The sequence below is a fragment of the Achroia grisella genome, unplaced genomic scaffold (genome assembly GCF_030625045.1).
Source record: "Achroia grisella isolate CSIRO2021 unplaced genomic scaffold, CSIRO_AGI_Agris_v1 utg359, whole genome shotgun sequence".
NCBI lineage: Eukaryota > Metazoa > Arthropoda > Insecta > Lepidoptera > Pyralidae > Achroia > Achroia grisella.
In genome coordinates this window covers 925784-948524 of record NW_026712817.1, presented here as the reverse complement: position 1 = coordinate 948524, position 22741 = coordinate 925784, and the positions used below count along the sequence as shown (strand labels likewise).

The 22741-nt window shown below is 32.4% G+C and overlaps 2 protein-coding genes across 2 annotated transcripts; one reads left to right on the top strand and one right to left on the bottom strand.

The window, feature by feature from the left end:
- Positions 1 to 6588: 6588 nt before the first annotated feature.
- LOC131843965 (SET domain-containing protein SmydA-8) lies at positions 6589 to 14409 on the top strand. The gene is made up of 5 exons (XM_059192751.1): positions 6589 to 6627; positions 10089 to 10273; positions 11086 to 11211; positions 12927 to 13049; positions 13311 to 14409. The coding sequence occupies exons 1-5, from the start codon at positions 6589 to 6591 to the stop codon at positions 14407 to 14409; spliced, it is 1572 nt and encodes a 523-aa protein (XP_059048734.1).
- A 446-nt stretch (positions 14410 to 14855) lies between these two features.
- Positions 14856 to 21260, bottom strand: LOC131843935 (transmembrane protease serine 9-like). Its single transcript, XM_059192721.1, has 6 exons — positions 21194 to 21260; positions 19134 to 19311; positions 18346 to 18462; positions 17224 to 17390; positions 15647 to 15798; positions 14856 to 15086 (listed from the first exon to the last, which is right to left on the bottom strand). Exons 1-6 carry the CDS (start codon positions 21258 to 21260, stop codon positions 14856 to 14858), a joined length of 912 nt encoding a protein of 303 aa, XP_059048704.1.
- Between the last annotated feature and the right edge of the window lie 1481 nt (positions 21261 to 22741).

The following is a 22741-nucleotide window of genomic DNA, read 5'->3' as shown; positions in this document are numbered from 1 at the left end:
AATGTTCGTGAAATTTACTCGAGATAAACTGTAAATAGTATAGTTTGCATCCAGCCGTCCCTCACCCGCCCCGGCAGTTTGCTTTGTAAACTGTGTTTCGATCATTGGGTCAGATTAGGCAGTGAAATTATAGCGTTACATTCCTGACATATGCTTGGAGTTTTTCTGAGGGACAATCCGAAACGAAGTAATTCGCCAGAGAACTAAGGTCATAGCTCTTCGTATCTGTAAGTTGAAGAGGCAGTGGACTGGTCATATCTGTCGCAAAACCGATTCTCACTGGAATAGGGGTGTTCTAGAATAGAGACCGCGAATTGACAAACGTGGAGGAGGACGCCCCGCAGCTGGGTGCGTTGCGGGTAATAATTGGTTGAGAAGGGCAGAAAACGGTACCCACCCTTGGTAGAGGTCTAGCAGTGGTATGTCCAGCAGCGGACTGCAATGGGCTGATGATAATGATTCTTAACTTCTTTGCTAGAATGATAATGCATGAGTGGTATTACGGATGTCAAATACAACTTCTCTTTCACTCTTATAAAACATGTAGATACTTTTCATCCGTTTTTGTTTATTATATTATATTATTTTATTAACTATAAGTAGTGGGTACTATTTATAGTTTATTTTTAATAAAATCTACGATTTACCCTTGGAACATGGAAATTAGTATTATTTAAGAAGTTTAATTTACAATTTTTTTATTCAAACTATTTTTATTTTAATAGCCCAGTTGATTACATAAAAAAGTGGACAGAGAATTATTAATTGATTCAGTGTGGCCGACTGATTACCACTACATTTATATGGTCTCATACACCCTAATCAGTGCTAACAGTATCGAGATCGAGATATCTTAAATATTTTTAACATAATTTGATTTGATTTTGATTTAATTTAATTTAATTTTGATCTACTTTGAACACTTACTTACTTAAGGTCGAATTTACAGTATGATGTATTTTTTAGCCACACTGCAGTGATCGTAGGAAAAGGGAAATAAGGAACTCACCCAAATTGTACAAAATTATAATATAGATGATCTGCGTCGGCGACTTGAAGCACTTGAAGTTTTCAGTTACAATACACCACACTCGCGACACAAATACAGTTTGTTATAATATTTAAGGAGCTCCTTGATTAATTAAAAATTGATGCATGCGGTGGTTGTTTCACTTGTTAGATGGCGGCGAATAATGAATTGTCCATATTGTGCCGGGGAAAGGGGGGCGGGAAAAAGCAGTGTGGCGGCTTACCAACCTATTATTATTTTTTTTTTTTATGGTTTTAGAAGACGCGCGAACACAGTATTTGTAATGTTTGAATTATATAATGGACCCTGCATTAACTCATTGCTATTAAAATCGATTTGCAATTAAAACATTTTAGTATTAAGCCTGCAATCAATAAAAAAATATATGTATATAAAAAAAAGAACATAGAAATAAAAAAAAAATTAAAACAAACAGTTAGGTAAGCTGCCAGTTATATTGAAATAAAGTAAACAAATTAATGTTAATTAACTAAAACATATGTATGTAGATAAAGGCTTCTTCATATATAAGACGATATACATATATAAAATCTACGCTATAGAATTTACATTAAAAGCTTTAGCGAACTATGTTAGAAATATGCCAACCAACAAATCTATTGGAAGGAAGTTGTGGTTTTATTAATTTTGCAACGACTATTATAACCGTTATTGCAATAGACAAAATTTTCCAGTATCATATTTGCCGTGTCTATTCCTAAACATAAAACAAAAATGACGTAATAGAGTTATTTCTAAAATTTAGTGGCTCCCTGTTAGTTTATTATTTTATTAGAATTGTAATTGTTAAACTTTGCGTCTGACTAATAAACAATTGAAAATCATTCAATAATAATCTAAAAATAGACCCGTGTTAACTAATACATAGAGTATTCATTTTATCCATAACATCATTCATACATCGTTCATTCAGCTTCTATTACGCAACCTGATATTCTTTAGTAAAATGTAGTCTGCTAACTGCCTTTGCCAGTGCGCGCGCCTTTGGAAAATTAAAAAGAAAAAGATATCGAAAACGCGGGAAAACGTTCAGTGATTTTTAATATTTTTTCCTCGTTCATAATTTTATATAAATTGAGCATTCGTTGTTACATTGTTAATTAGAACGTGAGAGTAGTTTTTAAATAAGTGTAAAAAGTTTATAATAAAAAATACTGTGTTGTCTATGAAATATTACAAGGATTAAAGAACGAGTAAGTTTTTTTTGTTTCTTAAATTCAACGCGTTTGACCGCAATCTATCCTGAAGTAATAAAATTGATAGCATTGCAATTCCATGGATCCACTTTTTTAAATTAATTAAATGACATTTCTAAAACGGGTGTAGCCTAAGTTACTCCTTATAACATTACAAGCCGACAGAATTATTTCAGATATTTTTTTATATAAGTATACACTTTCGTAAGCATTTAGTGAAATACTGTTAATTTGAAATTGCAAACAAAATTCCAATATTATTTTTTTGTATTGTTTTTTATTAGTTATTCAATATTTCTTATATTTAACTAATACATAAACTAAATATTGGAGGATTAAAAAAGGTAATAATACGGAGTGTGTTATTGAGACTGATCACTAACCTACTCTATGGGATTAGTAACCCCATTACTACAACGGTGGTGCCCATGGAAACCATCGTAGATTTTCTAAGTGGGTGCACCACCACCTGCGCTAACAGTGTACGCTGGCGGGGCACCAGTGGATGATTAAGATAAGTGTGAGATCTTGTCAGTTAACCCATCCATACACTAGGAATTTAACATGATGGTTTCCAGGGGGACTATACCACCAGAAATAACCAGGTGGAATACACCATGTCACGTTAACCTGCGGTTGCGTTTTGGTCAATATGACATAGTACATTTGTTAGTAATGAGATTATTAATTTATATTACTGAAAGTCTTCTTCCAAATCAAAATAAATAATCGTAGTTAATTTCTGGTCCAGACCTCGTCATATCACCTTTCGCTGGTGCCCCGCCAGAGTAACCCGTTACCGCAGGCGGCTGAACCCAAATGCTACATATAAAGAAACAAACAATATCACTTTCGCATTTATGACGTATTTTTAAGACAATGTGAAAATTTCTAAATGTATGGTTGTTTACTACTGAATCTTGTTTAAATTTAACTCGTGGAATAACTCAAAAGCTTGGCAATATTTTAACCGGAATGACGTAAATCTTCCATGCAATGTAGCTGTAATAGTTCTGTGTAACTGAAACTGTGTTTTCTTAACACGGTATCTGCAAATAACGATATGCTTGTTATTTTTTATCGGCAATTAAAGATAACTTTTTATTTATGTAAATAGAATGGCAACTGTCAGTCCATCTGATGGTAAGTTGTAACAGGCACCAGTATACATGAACAACATCAGGGAACACACGTTATCATTTGCATTTTTTTACATCTCCTGTAATTTCACTGCCATAGGCATAGAGATCCTTCTACCGAAACACAGTTTACGAAGATAGCTGCATGGCGGCTGAATTTGTAAGACAGAGATAATTTTAAGACAATATTAATTGTTTGCCGAATTTTAATCCTATCCCATAGGCTATGGGTATAAAATAGCATACATTTAACAGGATATATGTATGTGGATGGAGGATATATGTTACTATTAAATGTACAGCTGTTTACATATAAAGCCAACCAGTATGTGAAATAGTAAATATTACACAGTATTCTGAAACAAGCTGATCTCTTCTTTAATAATTACTAGGGAACTAATTAACAGACATACTTACATATATTGTAGTATGTATATATTTTTAAAAAATCTACTAGTTTATATGTAGGTATAGAGAAAAACACCCAGACCAATACAAACATAGTAACGAATACATATTCGTAGTGTACGACAATTGAACCCACGACCATCCAATACTAAGTAAATGTGATAAATTTCGAAGCCGTTGTAATAATTATGACGATATAATAAACAACAGTGTTGTCGACGTTTATTTTCATTAAAATTGGCACATTCCAAGAAAACTGTTTCTCCAGTTAGTGGCTTCTGAAACTAGGCTACAGTGAGCTATTTTTAGGTACTTTACACATGTCGTCTAAATTACATACACAAAACACCATACTTACAGGTTTTTTGTGGGTGTTAATGTTTTATTTATTTCAGGGTACCTACTAGGACCATTTTTTTTTTATTAATGATAATTGAATGGTGCCTCTGCCTGCACTAACGGTTTACGCTGGCGGGGCTGCAGTGGAGGATGATAAGATGAGCACGAAGTCAGATCAGTTAGCCAATAGTGACAAATTCACCTAGAATTTATCACGATGGTTTCCAGAGGGAACCGCGTGGAGGTCAACCTGACATGGTACATTGCTAGCAATATGATCCTCAGTTCACATTATTACCAATCCGCTTTTCCCCCCACTAGGCCCATATTATGAATACCGTATAGAAAGGAAGATAGAAAGAAAAATATTTTATTCAGTGCAATGTAAAAAATACAATATAAACAACAAATACTAACTTACATATGAATTAATATTATAAAACTTATATATTGATGTATTGAAATTATCTGTATGGTCACGGCACTGACGACGGCAATCTGCCACTGTAGCGCCGATGCACCACATCCTTCGGCAGCAGTCGTCAGTAGTCCTCCTTCATGAATGTGGGCAGCATGTTGGTGGGGACCAGGGCACAAACGCCATGAAACTCGCATTGTGACTGATCACACACACACACACATACATACTGATATACATACAGATACCGTGGTAGATTACCGTCGTCAGTGCCGTGACCACACAAACAATTTCAATATATTAGTTTTATAATATTAATGCATATATATGTTAGTCTATAAGGTATTTATAATATAGGACTAGTAGCCTGAAATATATAAATAAATTCGGCTGATGATAATGATGATGATGATCCGACTGCGCTGATTGAAAGCCATTTATTTATTTATAAATAAATTACACCCTTAATGTGTACCTTGACCGGATCTGATATATATCTTCTATAAGTGCACGTTACTTTGACCCATAAATGTTATGCACCTAGGGCTATCATGTAGTTGTTTTTTGGAAATCAAGAAAATCAAGGTTGTAATTATTTAACTTTGGGAAAATCTAATTGATCTAAATAAAGTGGAAGCTATATTTGTAGGAAATACTTAGATACACCTATATTAAATTGTACCCATAACCTAACAACATACTGTTACTCCAGTCAGCTCGTGACCACGGCTAGTACCTAGTCGAAACTTCGAGAGAGGTAAATACCTTTATTTACCATAAAATTGTTTGTGTTAAAACCCGTTTAAGTATAATAATAATGTTCAAATTCAAATTCAAATTCAAAAATCATTTATTCATGTAGGATATTTAAGCCGCTTATGAACGTCAAGTTTTTACATTATAATTTTTTTCCCCTACCGTCCAGTTCGGTTGTATATTAAACACGAAAGTTTAATAATAAGCACCCATATTACACATAAAAATAAATAAAAAACATACAAACATACCGTTAATATCGATGTTTCCTTCAACAGAGAGTCAGTCAGACGAATATAAATTGGCACATAATGTTTTTTTTTGCTTTAGTCAAATTTGAAGTAATAGATTTTTGTATGAAAATCGGCGTATTAACGTAGTCGTTCACTACCCCGATTTGCATGCATAAGGCCGTGATATCAAATTTCATTCTCCTCGCTTCAACTCGCGTAATTTTCGTAAAAAAGGATATCAAGTTTCTGCAATATGTATTATTATAATAAATTAAAGCTCTATAATTTGCTTCAAGGGACAACAAGTGTGGTGGCAACCCTATTGCACCTGATAGGACCGATCTATCACGTTAGTGCGGTCAGCCAAGAAATTACTATTTTTAATGGAACGTTCACACTAACGGATACAAAGCGATAGGTATAAATATATCTATATAACTTATATTTTATGGTTTTTACACAAGGACTGTAGTAGTAAAAATACGGCCCGCCTTATGTTAAAAGTTCTCCATCATCCCTCGATTTGAGAACAGGGCGTAAATATAATCGCATTATTGACAGATGACGTCATTTTCACTACGTTACATACGAAAATCGTTGCGAACGAAGTTAGATAATTAGCCCAATATCGCGAACGCGTTGTCAATGTCGAGAAAAACGAACGCTTACGGTTATTATTATCAAGTATGAACAATCATAGGTTATTATGTATATATATGAAAGCAAATTGTACTATTAACCTATCATAATTCACATAACGCTATTTATTCCCAAATAAACAGAGTGCACCTGCTTGCGCTAATGTTGGCGGGAACCAGTGGAGATGATAGGCTGGACCCTATTAGTATACATAACTACAAATTCAATTCAGAAGAACTGCGAAGAAATCCAACTGAATTAAGTACATTTTTTCCAAAGCCAGTTTATATAACATTGTTTACTTACATTGGTGTACATGTCTAACATTAAATAAAAATCCCGTGCATTTTTCTTTGTAATGAACTTTAATTATTTTAAATATGGAATATATTTTTCAGATATCGTAATAATGGCACAGTGCAACGGTATCAATGATATACCGTATGAGGTGAGTAAAATTTTATATCCTAATATAATGTATTAAATCTGTACTGCACCATCTGTTGGGGTTATCTGCAAATATAATAAATTTTTGACGGATTCCTAAAGATGTTAAAAGCAGATACTAGTTTCATGTCATTGTTAATTTATTCAGTACTCACTAGATGGCGCTGAACAAGAAATTTTGCAAATAAAGAAATAATGTCGTTAGCCAATTGGAAATGCATTTACAGTACTAAAAATAACAATCGAAAGTGCATTTGAAAGAGAATTGTAAAATAATTAGAACTAGTAACAAGTGTGATGCGGTACATTGAAGATAGGAACGTTAGTTTTAAACATGTGAGTTTAAACGTAAATTTATTTATGTACATATATTTCGAATTAATAAACAATAAACTCAATTCACATAATGAGAACTATGCCCTCTTCTTATTAAATAAATAGTAACAAGGTACCTAAAGTAGTAATTTGAGTGTCTGTTTGTAATATTGAAATAACCATTTTTTACTATTGACATGCATATGAATATAAATGCGGTACATACATCAAAATAACATTTTTAACAATTTTTGTCTGTCTGTCTGTTTGTTTGTATGGCTGGACCGATTTTGATGGGACTTTTTTGGCAGGTAGCTGATGTAATAAGGAATAATTTATGTAGGCTGCTATTATTTCAGATATTTTTTTATTTTAAATTCCACGCGGACGAAATCGAGGTGATAGTTAGTAATTATAAATTAGATACCTAATTTCATTATTACATATACCTACTAGTACCTAAATACCTAGCTTAAAGGTAATTTCAATATAAATTTTGTTTGTTAATAATGAAGGATGTTTGAACAGTAATCTGGTCGACAAGAAAAATAATTTGTACGTTGATTTCTTTTCTCCGAAACACTAGTAAAAATCGGAGTACAAAATTTGGTTGTTCTTTTGTCACAATGTATTTCAATATAATTACATGCAATCCTTGGAGATTAAGGGCACCCTTGAATTATGCCTGTTAAGCGGCTTACCTTCAGTCTGGTCGTATATTTATTTGTCACATTCAAAATAATTCTAACAACAGCTGGCAAGTGGTAGACACTTGCCAGCTGTTGTTAGAATTATTTTATTGTATTTTTTTTGTGCAATATTTAAGATCTATACTTATCTAATGACATTACAAGATGAATATCAAAATGACTATTACGGATTTAATGAAACTTTTATTTTAGTTTTGAAGTCTACCTCAACTGACTCATTACCGTTCACAATAAAGAGTCGTCAGGTGATGGTGTTCGGTGTTTTTGTTTTAATAAATTATAATAATTTACTAAATAAATAAAAGCAATTTACTAAACAAAATAATTTGTTAGAAAATGCATAATGAATGTCTTACAAACTTTTCTAGGTTTACCTTAAAGGTAAATTTATGCATCTACCTTTATATGCCTATTAATATTCTAATTTTGTTGGTCGAAGCTGGCCTTTATAGCTCCATCGAACGTTAGGGGACGATGGTTTTTTTTTTTTTCGGACTACTCTAATGCTGTTGGCCGTAGCTGGCCTTTACAGCTTCACCGGACGTTATGGGGCGAGTGCAGATGGCACTCCAAACCCGCGGAAGGACTTATGGAGCGGCTGAAGGCCAACTCCTGCCTGACGGATACGACTTTAGTCTGAGGGCACCACTAGGGGTTCGAACCTCTCGAACCTCGGCTCAAGCCGTCGTAATTTCGATCCCCGTTTGAATTTGACGGGGGATCGATCGGAGGGGGGGACGATGGCAGTCCAAACTCGCGGAAGGATATATACAGCGGCTGAAGGCCATCCGGCCTGACGGACACGACTTCAGTCTTAGGGCATCGCTAGTGGTTTGAACTACTAATTACTAGTAATTCGACCCCCGATTGAATAATACGGGGAATCGATCAGACATGCCTCTGATCGATTTATATGCTGTACATTACTTATTGTACTTATTGTACGTATATTACGTTTTCGTCCTTCGATTTCTATGCAATTTTTTGTTTCAAAGAACAATGTGGAATGGTCCTTCTTGCACTAACGGTATGCTAGCAGGACTATAGATACTGTTACCAAAAATCCTTTCCCCTTAAAAATTTATTTCATTTCAGAAGCTTAACATCTGCTACTTACCTATAATAATGCAAATTTAATGGAAGAATAGAACGGCAAGGGTCGTGGATACGGCATTTATGATAATATTATTATGAATATGATTTAAAAGGACAGTTATATTACGCGTTTGATCATTACGTATAAAAAATGAAAGTAATTCAACATATCCATGATGCGAGTTTGAACGTTGTTTCTGTAAAATAGAGTTTAAAATATTTTTTTGCTTTCAGTTGTTTCATAAAATGTATTACAACGGTAAAATATTATATAAAAACAGACAGATAAAAATTATCCCTTGGTTTTGTGGTATAAAAAAGGTAAAAAATATACTTCTCTACTAAAATTGACTTATCCAATTTGTGACGGATTTCTTGACAGTTTATGGCTTTTGTAATGATAAATGCTCCCAGTATGATACGAATCAACGAATATAAATAAATATAAAAAATAACCCACGACAATTTACACAGCGTCATCCAGTTCCAAGCTAAGCAGAGCTTGTATTATGGGTACTAGACAAGTGATATAAATACTTAGATATATATTTTTATACAACAACTGTTTATACTATGTGAGGACTAGATTCCTCGATCATTGGAAGTAAGAAGGCGAGCTAAACCGCTAGACCAACCACCTGAGCCGTAAATTACTATTAAAAATGTGAAGTAAAATTTTAAAATATTTTATAGAAACCAGATGTGCTACAAAAGCAGTTCGCAACAAATTATTACTATTAAGTCTTGGTAGTTCTAATTGTCTTCTGTTTGTACTTAGGTGTTGCTGAAATATTTGTTATTTATTAATAAAAATTTATTCATTTATTATCTTGTCTTGGGACTTTATCCGTGTGGTTATGTTTGATGGACTCAAAATATAACTTGTGTCATTCTCCAACCTAAAAGTAGGTAAGGTCTTCAAAGCATGAAGAACATAGATTTTTTTTAAGCAGACAACTTGACAGCTTGTTTAATGGAAAGTGACATCCATCGCCTATACATATGATATTATAGACGCCTTAAAACATAATCGTATGGCTTTTTATGTAATTTAAATGGCAAACAAACTAACGGCCCACCAGACGATAAGCAATTATCATCGCCTATATATGAACAATAATACGACCATCACGTTATCATGTGACACCTGAGATACAACTTATGCATAGAGAGGAGTATATAGGAGTAATATGTCACGCATCTTATCCTGAAATTTCACTGTCTAATATATACCTTACAACCGAACACAGCTAATAAAGTAAGTTTGGCGGCTGAAATAGGTGAGACTGAGATACCCACTCAAACAACTTTTTACAGTAAATAAGTTAATAATGTTATGCAGGTTAGAACATCTGGTGAGCTCGGGCGGTATCTCGTTGCGGCTCGTGACTTAGCACCTGGAGACCTGGTCCTGACTGAGCGACCTCTCGTCTTTGGCCCTAAAGCTATGCAGAACGCCGAAGCCAGTATGCCTTGTGTTGGATGCTATAAACCAGTATCAACTGAAGTCGGTGAAAGATGTTTCAGGTATTTCTTTATGCATCTGTATTGGCTAACAATTTTACGATCCACCTGATGGAAAGATATATAGATATAATATACTTTAAGAAAAGTATAATATTAATAACCCTGGACAATTCACACAGCGCCATCTAGTCTCAAGCTAAGCAGAGCTTGTGTTATTGGTACTAGACAACTGATATAAATACTTTGATTTTTTTCTGAATACATACATAATACATAGAAAATACCTGGATACAATCATATCCAATAATATAAATATTTGCACCGTGAAAGGTCACTCGCGATCTTCGGTAGTAAAGCGGTCTGCTAAACCGCTAGATAACCGCAATTATGAATAGTAGTAAGGTCATCACGTTATCATTCCAATAAAAGAATAATGACAGCAGGTAGGGTTAAAAAAAAGAATAATGGCAGCAGGTAGGGTTAAAAAACAGAATCGAGGTGATATTGTTCTAAATTAGGGGGCGGGAGTTTTAATGTAAGATGTTTAATGGAGACTAATAAATAATCTAACCCTATTACTGCCAACTGTATGTCAAGTTGATCTTCATGCTGTGCGCCCTAGAAATATGGTCAATTTCAGGTGAAGTCGCAACAATGACCTGAATTCAGTCCCTACATTGGTGCCTCTCTAGTGTATACCGTTAGCGTAGGCGGGTGTGACATTCCATTATCATCCATCAAACGAATTACTTAGTAGTCTTTTTTATATGTATTAATATTGTAATTAGTGTGTTTTGATTAATTGGTGAAGCGGGATAAATGATTTTGTTCTCTGAAAAATAGGGTTTCATTTTGACTATTATAAATTACAGATGCGGGTGGCCAGTATGTTCTGGTAACTGTCCGGGTCTGAAGGACCCTAGACATCATGGAGTAGAATGCCACATCCTCAGCGCTAGACCAGAGTGCGTGTTGAACAACATGACCGACTATTACAGGTTCTCATATTGTTTTTTTTATGTAAATGTCAATCAACCTGGCGTGATAACACTAATAGGTTGCCATTCCATAGGATTAAGATGTCATAATGTGCCATTTGCTAGCCTCAGTGGTCTAGCGGTTTATCGCACCGCCTTACGTCTGATGTTCGCGAGTTCGATTACCCTCACTGTACACTTATTTGTATTCGTGAGTATGGTGATGATAATACTGTTTGTATTGATCTGGGTGTTTTCTATACACCTGCACAACTCCCATAGCGCTATCTAGTCTTAAGTAAGCAGTAGCTATGATTACTAGGCAACTGATATACATATAATAAATACTTCGTTTTTTTTGTAAACACATACCTAATATACATAGAAATCACCCAGACCGACGAAAATAATCATGAATACAACCTTTGTACTGTGCGAGGAATCGAACCCGCAAGCATGGGAAGTAAAGCAGCGTGCTAAACCGCTAGACCACCGAGGCCAAATAAAACAATACAAATAGAAGTTAAAATTATTCTGAATAAATAGAAGAATTCTATTTTTAGTTAAATTCTATTTATAGGTCCAACCCAAGGTAACATCACACGTGTATTCATGGAAATCGATTAACCATTGACATTCGTAATCTCAGGACTCGATACGAACCTCGTGTTTCTTTATACGTGATTAGATTAAGATCTCGATTCGATTTACAAGTATCAGTGCTCCTCGAGGTCGACTGATTTACAATATGATTTGTTTATATGAGATAACAACGTATTTTGTTTATATTTATTTATTACTAACGGTGCCTGCGTCTTCACCCGTATTAAATTTATAGCCTATGTTATTCTGATGCTATATAGTAATATATGCTATATAGTAATATAACTTTACAGTAATATAAGCTATATTATTGTAAAGTTTTATCAAAATCCGTTCAGTAGATTTTGCGTAAAAGAGTAATAAATCCATCCATACTCACAAATTTTCGCGTTTATAATATTAGTAAGATTCAGTTACAATTTATATTGTTTTGAATTATAACATTTCTGCTGCTAATAAATTCATCAACATTATGAAAAGACTATCCCAGAAAAAAAGGACGCAATCTGCTTTTAAAAAATTCCAATTGTGTATTGACTATTGGGCAAAGAACCTTACTGCTTCGAAACCTTCAGCATCCTTCATAATATTAAGGGTCGGTTTTGTAATAGGGTAGTCCAGTCTGCGAGTGCTTTCCCGAATGCCTCTGTTTTCATTAACAAGACTATAACCATAACTGTTATCAATTAAATTTATAGACATCTTTAATATATATGTTCATACGTAATAGGTATATAGCCTATATTACTTGAGAATAATATACATACCTTTTAAAGAACAAAGAAAGCTCCAAATAGGTGCAGTGGGAATTTGCTTTCCAGATGACCCCTAATCTGAATGCTAAATCCCTATTATAATTAAATGAATTGGCTTTAAAAAAAGTTGAGCTGAGTTTTTGCCAGTTATTTTCAATTGAATCTGTATACTAAACTGGACGGTAAGGAAAAATATAAAAAAAAATTACGTTCATAAACGGCTAAAAGGTCCTACATGAATAAATTATTTTTTCTTTGATTTGATATAGATGATAAGCAATAGATAATTTAAATTTTCTCTATCTGCTAATTACATGCCATGAAATATTTTGAAATTTTCTTATTCTAGCTCTTTGAATGTTGTTGTTTTGTTTCCAGGCACGATGCTCTCCTGCCGCTTCGTTGTATTTTACTTCAGAAAATAGATGTCAAACAATGGACAAAGCTTCTGGAACTGCAATCACATATGGAATGCCGTATTCCTGGTAGCGAAGCCTACGAGTAAGTTATCTGTTTTTTTATTTTGCATCAGCCATATTAGGAAATTGACCTGATTCAAATTCAAAACATTTATTCAACGTATCAAAAATTAAGTATTAGGAAGTTTCAGTTGTCCTATGAATGTTTAATTATATTAAGTAATAACATGGAACTAATTTGCGGTTACCTGAATAGTTTTATTAACTGCTTTTATATTCTTACTTATTTGACTAATAATAAATATATGTAAGTGTATAAAATTTTCATATTTTTCAATTTCAGTGAAGCGAATGAATACATCGTAGAATATCTAATGAACCATTTTATATCGAAATTGGAAGACGAAATTAAGAATAAATATATACCCGAAGTTTCGCCTGCACTTATTCATAGAATGTGCGGAATCATTGACACAAATGCGCTTGAAATACGTCTTCCTGACGGCGCTGAATTACATGCATTATATACAAATACGTGCATAATGGAACATAGTTGTATACCAAATACAAAACACACTTTCATGCAATCGCCCAAAGATAAAAATGATTTATATAGAATTACAGTAAAAGTTGTAGTCCCGCTACAAAAGGAACATCATGTAACAACCATGTACACACATGCGTTATGGGGCACTCAGGCAAGAAGACAACATTTAAAGGATACTAAATATTTTGCATGTAGATGTACAAGATGCAGTGATCCTACAGAACTCGGTACTTATTTGAGTGCTATGAAGTGTCTTGGTGATGGAAATAATGAATGTGATGGTGTGCATTTACCAGAAGATCCTTTAGATGACGAAACCGAATGGGCGTGTAATAAATGTCCCATTAAAATAAATAGTTCTCAAGTAAATATGGTTATTACCCAAATGGGAGAGGAAGTAGAAAATGTTCAGATGGTTGGTGGCTCAGTACCAATTTTAGAAAGTTTGCTATGTAGATTATCTACATTTCTACATCCAAATCATTATCATCTATATTCTATAAAACATTCTTTAATACAGCTATATGGCAGACAACCGAGTTACACGTCCGTTGAAATCCTTGAGAAGAAAATAAAGATGTGCAAAGATTTGATTATTATAACAAGAGCTTTAGATCCAGGAAATGCTAGACTTAGTCTATACAATGCTGTGCTACAACATGAGCTACATTCAGCTTTATTATCAAAGGTAAAGGTGAAAATAGATTCATCTAAAAGAAATGTGGATCATATAGTCTCTATAACTACTGAAGCTAAAGTAGCTATAGAAAATGCATTAGAGTGTTTAAAAGATGATATCGATGAGACTGCTGGAAAAAAACTGTTTGAAGTTATTAAGAAGAGTAAAATGAGTTTTGATAAATATTGTAAGAAAAGAAAGCTGGGTTGTAAATAGTTTTATTAAATATACTTTAAATAAAAATTTGCACTATGTTGCCTTAAAATTAATATCACAGTTATTTCTTTGATAAACATAATGTCATTATTATATAATAGAATCTAATTACAAAATATATAATGATTTACAGAATATATATTAAAAATAATATTTTTTCTCAAGTTATGTCAGTTTAGGACAATTATATCATTGAATAAATTCTAGAAAATAATAAGTTGCTAGACAATGTAACGAAATTTTATAGTAGAACCTTATATTTTTTTCGGTTTAAGGAGAACTAGAATCATAATGTAGTTAATACAGATTAATTTGTCAATATCATAGCAGTATAACATATTAAATTGCTATAATGCATTATTCTTTGATTAAGTAAGCTTGTTCGCGATTCATTCTGACATAAAGATTGAATGCGAATATGAACATTTAAGTCATCAATCCTTGAATCAATATGAACCAAAATGTAAATACCAATTAAATCCAGATCGAACTTCATCACTTTCTGATCTGATCTTGTCATTATCAATACTCTGGATAATCCATTCGGTATATCTGGATACCCTAGTGTAGACTCCAGGCATTTGAGCCCTAGCACATCCATTGCCAGTGGAAACAACACCTACAACCATGGCGTGCAAGTTATCTTCACGAAACATAAGAGGACCGCCGCTATCAGCCTGCAAATAATATTGGAACTGCTTTACAAAATTCTGAGTAATCGGTCATTTAAGACAAAATTTCTTAAATAACTTTTCTTGAAGTAACATACGACAATGCAAAATAAATGTGGTACAAGCAATTATTGGAATCTTAAAATGATGAAATCGTAAAAAATAGGCCTTGGATAATTTTGAATGTGTTCTTGTCTAAAATAGTAACTTCTATATTGAATTACAAAGCGTTTCGATAGATATAAAACCAACTACTTGTGACTATATGAAGTAGATTATTTATACCATTATAATAGCAAACAAGCTTACATATCTAATATAGCAATGGCACGTAAGGACATGCACAATTTCTTTTTAGAAGATTAGAAATTCTTCGCTTCCGTATTCTAAAATTACAGGGTATATCTCAGTCTTCATACTAGAACTTAGCCTGCAAAGTTAACTGCTTAATACAATAGACATAGGTGGTACTGAGAAAACTTCGTGCCAATTTTTCTTTTAAATAGTAATCTTTATTATAATAAACTGGCCGATACAATTTTCCTTACATTTTTTCTAATACTTACCCAACAAGAATCTCGACCACCTTCTTTATGACCTGCGCACATCTGCGTCGGAATCACCTTGATCTTACTCCCTTGTGAATGGTACCATTCATTACATTGGTCATTTGTGACTACACGCACGTTGGTCTTCTGAAGAATATTAGGTCTTGACCCTGGTAATATGTCAGGCAATTAAAAGCAGTTGGCAGACACTTGCAAATCTAAATACGCTAACTCTGCCGCACGCTTGAGTAAGAACGATTGAACGAGGTAGTACGCTTTGCTATTTCATTATCAAAGAGGTAGCCAAGTATTATCTAGCTATGAAAATATAATTGGTGATATGTGAAATGATAATTTTATTATACAACAAAACGGGTTTTATTAAATATGTAAATATATTAGGTTTGCAAAGTGAAAATATATTAAGTAATTCACAATTAAACTTGCGTTTATATTATTTACTGTAAGATACTTTCAAAAACATTCTCAATTTCTCCAATGATCCCCCAGATATTGATAAGGTCTATTTTCCGGAATATTAAACTTTTTTTTATTTTATAATTAAATTATGTTGATAAAATCATGGTGTACCGTACTATGATCAGTTATAAAAGCACCAAATGTTTGTTTGGTATACGAAATTTTTCAAATATTCAGATACTCAAATCAGTACTGATAAAAATTTAGTGTCGTTAAAGTATAAACTAAAGATCCTGAAATCTTCTCGTAGTAGGTTGGATTTAATAATGAAATTAGTTCTTAACATGATATCTAGAAGTCCTCTAATGGGGCAAGATTACAAAAATAGTTTTATGACATGGTTTGTGACATGACATTTTACTGACTCATGCCACTCCTCATATTAAACAGGATAAAAATTCTATAGATTCATTGTAATATAATCGATCAAATATTTCATAAAATCATAAACAAGTAATATTGAACAAACACGAGTGCCGGAGTGCTCCCGCGGGAAAACGAAGAGCGAAATGGAAAGTTCTAAACCCGGATGTTTACACGAATTTAATTTTTAGTTTGGAAAAAATTGATTAGACAAAAAACAAAAATATAAAACTTTGTCAATGTTAAAATGTTACTCTAATATACATATTTTTCGAGGTATCTTTCTATGCAATAACTAATACATATGATCAAAATAAAATTGCACTGGTTATGTTTGGTACAAAACAAGTATTATTAGGGTAGGGAAATAATTAATACTTAAAACACTAATATTGTAAAGAGACCTGAATTTAAATTACATACGGTACGTCACCGTGCAACCGTTCGCATTTGACACCATTCTACATCCATATAACACCCAAACATCCCGTTGTCACTTCAGTACACATAACTAAGCATCCAGTCCACATTCAAGCATCGTGTACTCAATAAATCAAGTTAGCACGCAGTCTGGAACTTGGAATTTATACAACATTATATCATCCAGATTACATGAGTCACACTCATATATCTTTATAGTCCTTCGAGCCGGATTTTGAAATTGTGTACGGAAGCTAGGAGTTCGTCTATTGGAACTCATTGACGATGGACATTGAGCTCAAAGAAAATATAATGAGTCCCAAAATAAATACCAATATTCCTATCTTCGTTAGTGAATCCCCAACCAGCTACAGTGGCTAATGCTCCACTGAAGTCATCAGACAGTGCCTGCGGTAGGCACGCGGGTCGTAATGCGTTCGTCCATTGCAGTTGGTTGGCGGTTTTCAAAAGAGCGACATCATTTGACTTTCGATTGCATCTAAAACAATACATTGGTTATATAATGTAATTCTATCACTGCAATAGCTCTAAATTAGTAACTTGTTTTACAGTACCAGTAATTTATTAATTATTTAAATCTTTATTTATATGTTTCTATTAATTATATATGTTAAAAATACACTGCTTTGTCGTAAATATTTTGTACGAATAGATATATTTTAATTTGAGTTTTTTTTATTTATAACACTTTCATAATTGCAGCCACATTAAACGGAGATATATAAAATTAAAATATAATCTAGACTATTTATTAAAAACACTATTTACTATGATTATAAATACAGAAAAAAAAACAAATAATTTGGTTTCAGTTATGAAAAAACAACTTTCTATTACCAGTATCTAATCGTCTTACGAACAATATTTGTCGTTTTAAATACTAACGATTAATTCTGTCAAATCAAGATGCTTATAAACAAAACTTTTGCTTAAATTTTAATTAAATTGATTATAATTTTATTTGAAACTGCTTTGTGGAATTACGTACGCTCGCGTTTTGTCGTTTGATTTTGAACAGATAAAGCCAAGAGTTTGGTTATTAATAAACATTCCATGTTTTGTGGACTAATCGAAATATTTTCATTAAATTATCTTTGAAACTTATTGAATTTGTTGATTGTTGAATCTCGCTTGTAAAATACCTATCGCTTTGTTTCTTACAATTTAAACAGTAAATAAAATAATTTAAAGATCATATTAGAGAGTATATTAAGAGAACAATTTAAAGTCTATTAAATTTGCTGGAATTTGACCTATTGATTATATTGATCATTTAAAAATTTAAAAATATATACCATACATAAAAGACATTATTGAAAATCTCAAGTGTAGCTATTAAGCAAAGATTAAAACTTTTACATCAGTTCCGTAAATTTGTCATTTTTAAAATAAATATTGAATATTTTCTTAGGTACATACTTGTTCGCACTTACCTGTAATCTGGATGAGGTACTATCAGGGACAGTGGTTCTTTAGACTTGGTCGACGAAATGTCAGTAAAACCAACAACGACCGTCAACTGTTTAGTTTTGTAGAACTCGTCAAAGGCACTGAAATTTAAAGATATGGTTGTCTATATTTTTTTAATAAAGATTATTTACCTCCGTGAAGGTCTACTCAAGCAGCACTAAAAACTAAACCGGTATTAAAAACATATTTTTATAGAGTAAGACTCTCACACGCTCCCTCGTCGAGGGAGGACGGTCTTTTGAAGATGTTTCCACGACAAAAAAAGTATTTAATATTTTAAAGTGAGAGAAAGGTTGTTATGAAGAAACAAAATTCTGTACTTTGAAATTTCGCTGTTTAATTTTAGTTTGAAAGGTATGTATACAAGAAATAATGTATTCTTAGTAATCTTCTCAAAAAAATTAATAAGAACATAGAAATGTAAGTTCCTTTAAATAATTCTCACTAAGCTTGTGTTATGGGTACTAGACAACTGATAGAACTATATTTTTTAGTAAATACTTACATTATATATATAGAAAAACCCAGTAAAATCAATACAAACAATCATACTAATGAATTCAAATGTTTGCATAGTGCGAGGATTCGAACCCGCGGTCATTGGAAGTAACGCTAGACCACCGAGGCATACAAAAATCATTCTCTAATTTTCGTAAGATTTTTAGTAAGTTTCTACTATACCTACGGTAATCAATTAAACATCTTATTGATATGGAAAAAATATTATAAGGTGTATTATTCTCTCCCATACCTACAAACACAATGTCCAGCAGTAAGCAGCCACCTGTCAGTTAATACTGTCGCGCCACATTGGTGCGCACCCTGACGCCAGATGCTGGCAGCCCAGGGAAATTCGGCGGGCAGGCTATTCTCACCGCCCACTATACGGCCGCGTCTGGCTGTGCTTATGCCGCATTCGATGTTAGACACTGAAACATTGGTATATGTAGTTTTTGTCATATGACTGTGGATTGACAGGAAAGACAACCAATTTCTATGAAGCTTTTTAGAGTTAAAAAATAATAATACCTCTGGACTATTCATAAAACGTCATCTGGTCCCAAGGTAACAGCCTGTATTATGAATACTAGACAGCTGATTTATATATATAGATATTTTTTTATAAATACATACATAATATACATAGAAATGGGGTAATGGGATTTTCAGTAATGTGGACTAATGAACCCACCCATGCTAGCAATGAACCATGTCAGGTTGACTTTTATGCGGTTCCCCCTTGAAACCATCATAATAAGTTCCTGGTGAATTTGTTACGATGGACTAACTGACGCCTTATCAACCTCCACTGCTCATCTTATCATCCTCCACTGGTTTTCGACCAGAGTAAAGCGTTAGCGCAGTCGTGTCCATTATCATTAATAATAAAATACATATAGAAAATACCTAGACCGTTATAAAACAATTATACTCATTAACACAAATATTTGTACTGTGCGAGGAAACGAACCCGCGACCGTCGGAAGGAAAACGGTGTGCCAAACCTCTAGATCACCGAGGCCGTCAAATTATTCATATAAAATAAAATTCTACTTCTGCGTTGATGTTGTATTATATATATATATATATATATATATATATATATATATACATTTTAAAGTATTTCATATTTTATTTCAATAATATAAATAAGATTTAATGAAGTAATTTAATTTATTTACAGGTATTATCATAGTTAGTTATTAAATGTTTAATTGTAAAATATTGAATAGATCATAAGTTAAAGTTATAAATATTAATTAGTTATGGTATTTATTTAAACGTAATTAACAATGTGACCTAGGATACCGCTAGGTAATTTTTCATAAGTTCGTAGTAAATAATGGCATATTATAAAAAAAAGTAAGTATATTATTTAAGAGTTTGGGAGACAGACAGACATCATGTTTATAGTTATTAATTTATTTCATATTCCTACTAATACTACTACAACAAAACTATAAAATAACTAATATAGATAAAGCGTAAATTTACGCAGTGTTTTACACAAAAATGGATTTTGTATTCATTTATGAGACATATTTACTTATGGAGCAGTTATACAATTTTTTATACATGTTATGAAATATGTATGAAACACGATGTTTTTGCGCGAAAATGTCGCAAACACAATACGTTTTGCGACATATACGTTGCTACAATGTGTTATTGAAAAATCATATTTTTCAGAAAACACATTTAAAGTTTGTTCTTAGTGGTAAATATTTTTCTTTGCAGTTTAAGAGCATTGTCATCATCATCATCGCAATGTATTAGCAATTAAATTAAGTAAATATTATAGAATATCCTCTGTGAATTAATGGTTTAGGTCACCAGCTTACTTTCGATGGTATCAGGTTTGATTTTTGGAGGAGACAAACATTTAAACTAAATTCATGTCTTGAACAAATACTATTTACATACGCTTTGTATACATCTGTTTTATATTTATATGTATTTATAAAACTATCTGCATAAATTATTTAGTTTAATTTGTCCCATTATTAGGTACAGATTAAAATATTATATTAAATAATTATAGCTTGCTAACGTACTTATCTACTGGGATAGAAACTATATTGTGATATATTAATATTTATTATAAATGTAATTTTTATTGTTTAGAGTCATTATATATTAATATATATATTAAAATATTATTAATAATTATTATATTAAATAATTATAGCTCAAATATGCAATAACGTACTGTATCTACTGAGCACTACATTTTGATAGAGATCTCTTTTAGAGATAAGTCCTTTAAAAATAAATCATAAAATGTAGAAGAAAAAGAAAAATAGTACTTACGATTAATAAAACAAAATCCATTATTGAAAAGCAACAATAACACAACAGTAAGAAACAAACGACACATTTTCACGGCTACTAATTATTATCTGTAGATGATGACACTTGTATCGTTGTATTTATATTTCCTCAATACTAACTAGGTCTAGGATAAGTAAAATAAATAAATATAACTAAAAATAAAAAATAAATATAATATAATAAATCAGTGCACACACCCTATCGAAGTGTGTGCACCAATGATCAATAAGGAATACACTTAAGGATTTATAAAGATCTAATAACTTGTACTGAAATGACCCTCCGTTGGTTTGAAGGTCTGACCCCTATATACAGTTTAGTGATGCTACACTGTAGTAGAACGCGTAGTCGATATTTATGCAATGTATTTTTCTTTTAATAATTGTAAAATAGAAAAGATTTATAATTTTTAAAACGTAATTCATAGATATATATAAATTATAAATTTGAAGCAATATAGAAGCTTACCTATATTACCGTCTACCGGCATTATATGATTCATTAACCAAGAAAGAAAGTAGTAGTATGAATGCTATAATACATATTATTATTTATTTAAATTCGGATTACATCCATATTGTGTTAGTAAAAACTTATAAAACTATGTTAGTAACTTATAATAATACAGAGATACATTTAATTCATATTTCTGTGTCCACGTCCAGAAGCACTGGGTCCACAATGCAACGATATCCAGTGCCAGCAGACAATCAGATATACTCGCAACAGTTGTTAGGATGCTATTTATGCTCCCCCGAATTCTAGACATCAGTGATGCAGCTCTTTTGCGCATTATGGCTTGAAATCCATCTGCACGCGCCGTGCAAACATCTCTGATGAGAGATTATATTCGTATATAGTAAGAGTATACTATATTATTACTACGTTTCTTAGAAAAAATATAAAGTTTTAAAAGAACACAATTTAAATTTTCAATCTAATCCATCGTTTAAGGGCAGTGTTAGTTGAATACTTTTTTTATACATACTTATACCTGTGTTTATTACAAGTAGCACATATTATATAATATTGGTCGATTGGAGGGAAAGGGGATTGTTAGTGGACTGTTTATCCTATTGCTAGCAATGTATTTCGTTAGGTTGATCTCCACACGGTTCCACTTAGAAAAACTGTCATGCTAAATCCGTGGCGAATTTATCGCGATGAGTCACTGAGTTGACTTCATGTTCATCTTATCATGCTCAGCATATACCGTTAGTGCAAGATGGGTACACCATTCTATAGTCATATTTAAAAAAATATAAGCCAATTTCAGATTTTTTTTAAATAAGGCACGTGTATGTTTACTTATCATTTAAACGAACTCAACAAAATTCATTGCCCTCTAATTTTAGAATATATAATTTTATATGTAGGCCAATGTCAAGCTAATTTACATTTGTATATTGTGATGATACTATACAATAATATATTTTTGAATTATCCACTATGGTCACCTTTGGCACAGCCTTCGTTTGTTCTTTAAAAGACGTTATATCATATAAATACAGATTATGAAAAAAGTGT

Excerpts from the sequence above, each read along its gene's own strand:
- LOC131843965 (XM_059192751.1), top strand. The coding sequence starts at position 6,589 with ATGGCACAGTGCAACGGTATCAATGATATACCGTATGAG. Across the intron at positions 6,628-10,088 it reads TCAATGATATACCGTATGAG|GTTAGAACATCTGGTGAGCT; the intron begins GTGAGTAAAATT and ends AATGTTATGCAG. Across the intron at positions 10,274-11,085 it reads GTCGGTGAAAGATGTTTCAG|ATGCGGGTGGCCAGTATGTT; the intron begins GTATTTCTTTAT and ends TATAAATTACAG.
- LOC131843935 (XM_059192721.1), bottom strand. The coding sequence starts at position 21,260 with ATGTGTCGTTTGTTTCTTACTGTTGTGTTATTGTTGCTTTTCAATAAT. Across the intron at positions 19,312-21,193 it reads TGGATTTTGTTTTATTAATC|TGTCTAACATCGAATGCGGC; the intron begins GTAAGTACTATT and ends CCAATGTTTCAG. Across the intron at positions 18,463-19,133 it reads GCTGGACATTGTGTTTGTAG|TGCCTTTGACGAGTTCTACA; the intron begins GTATGGGAGAGA and ends TTTAAATTTCAG.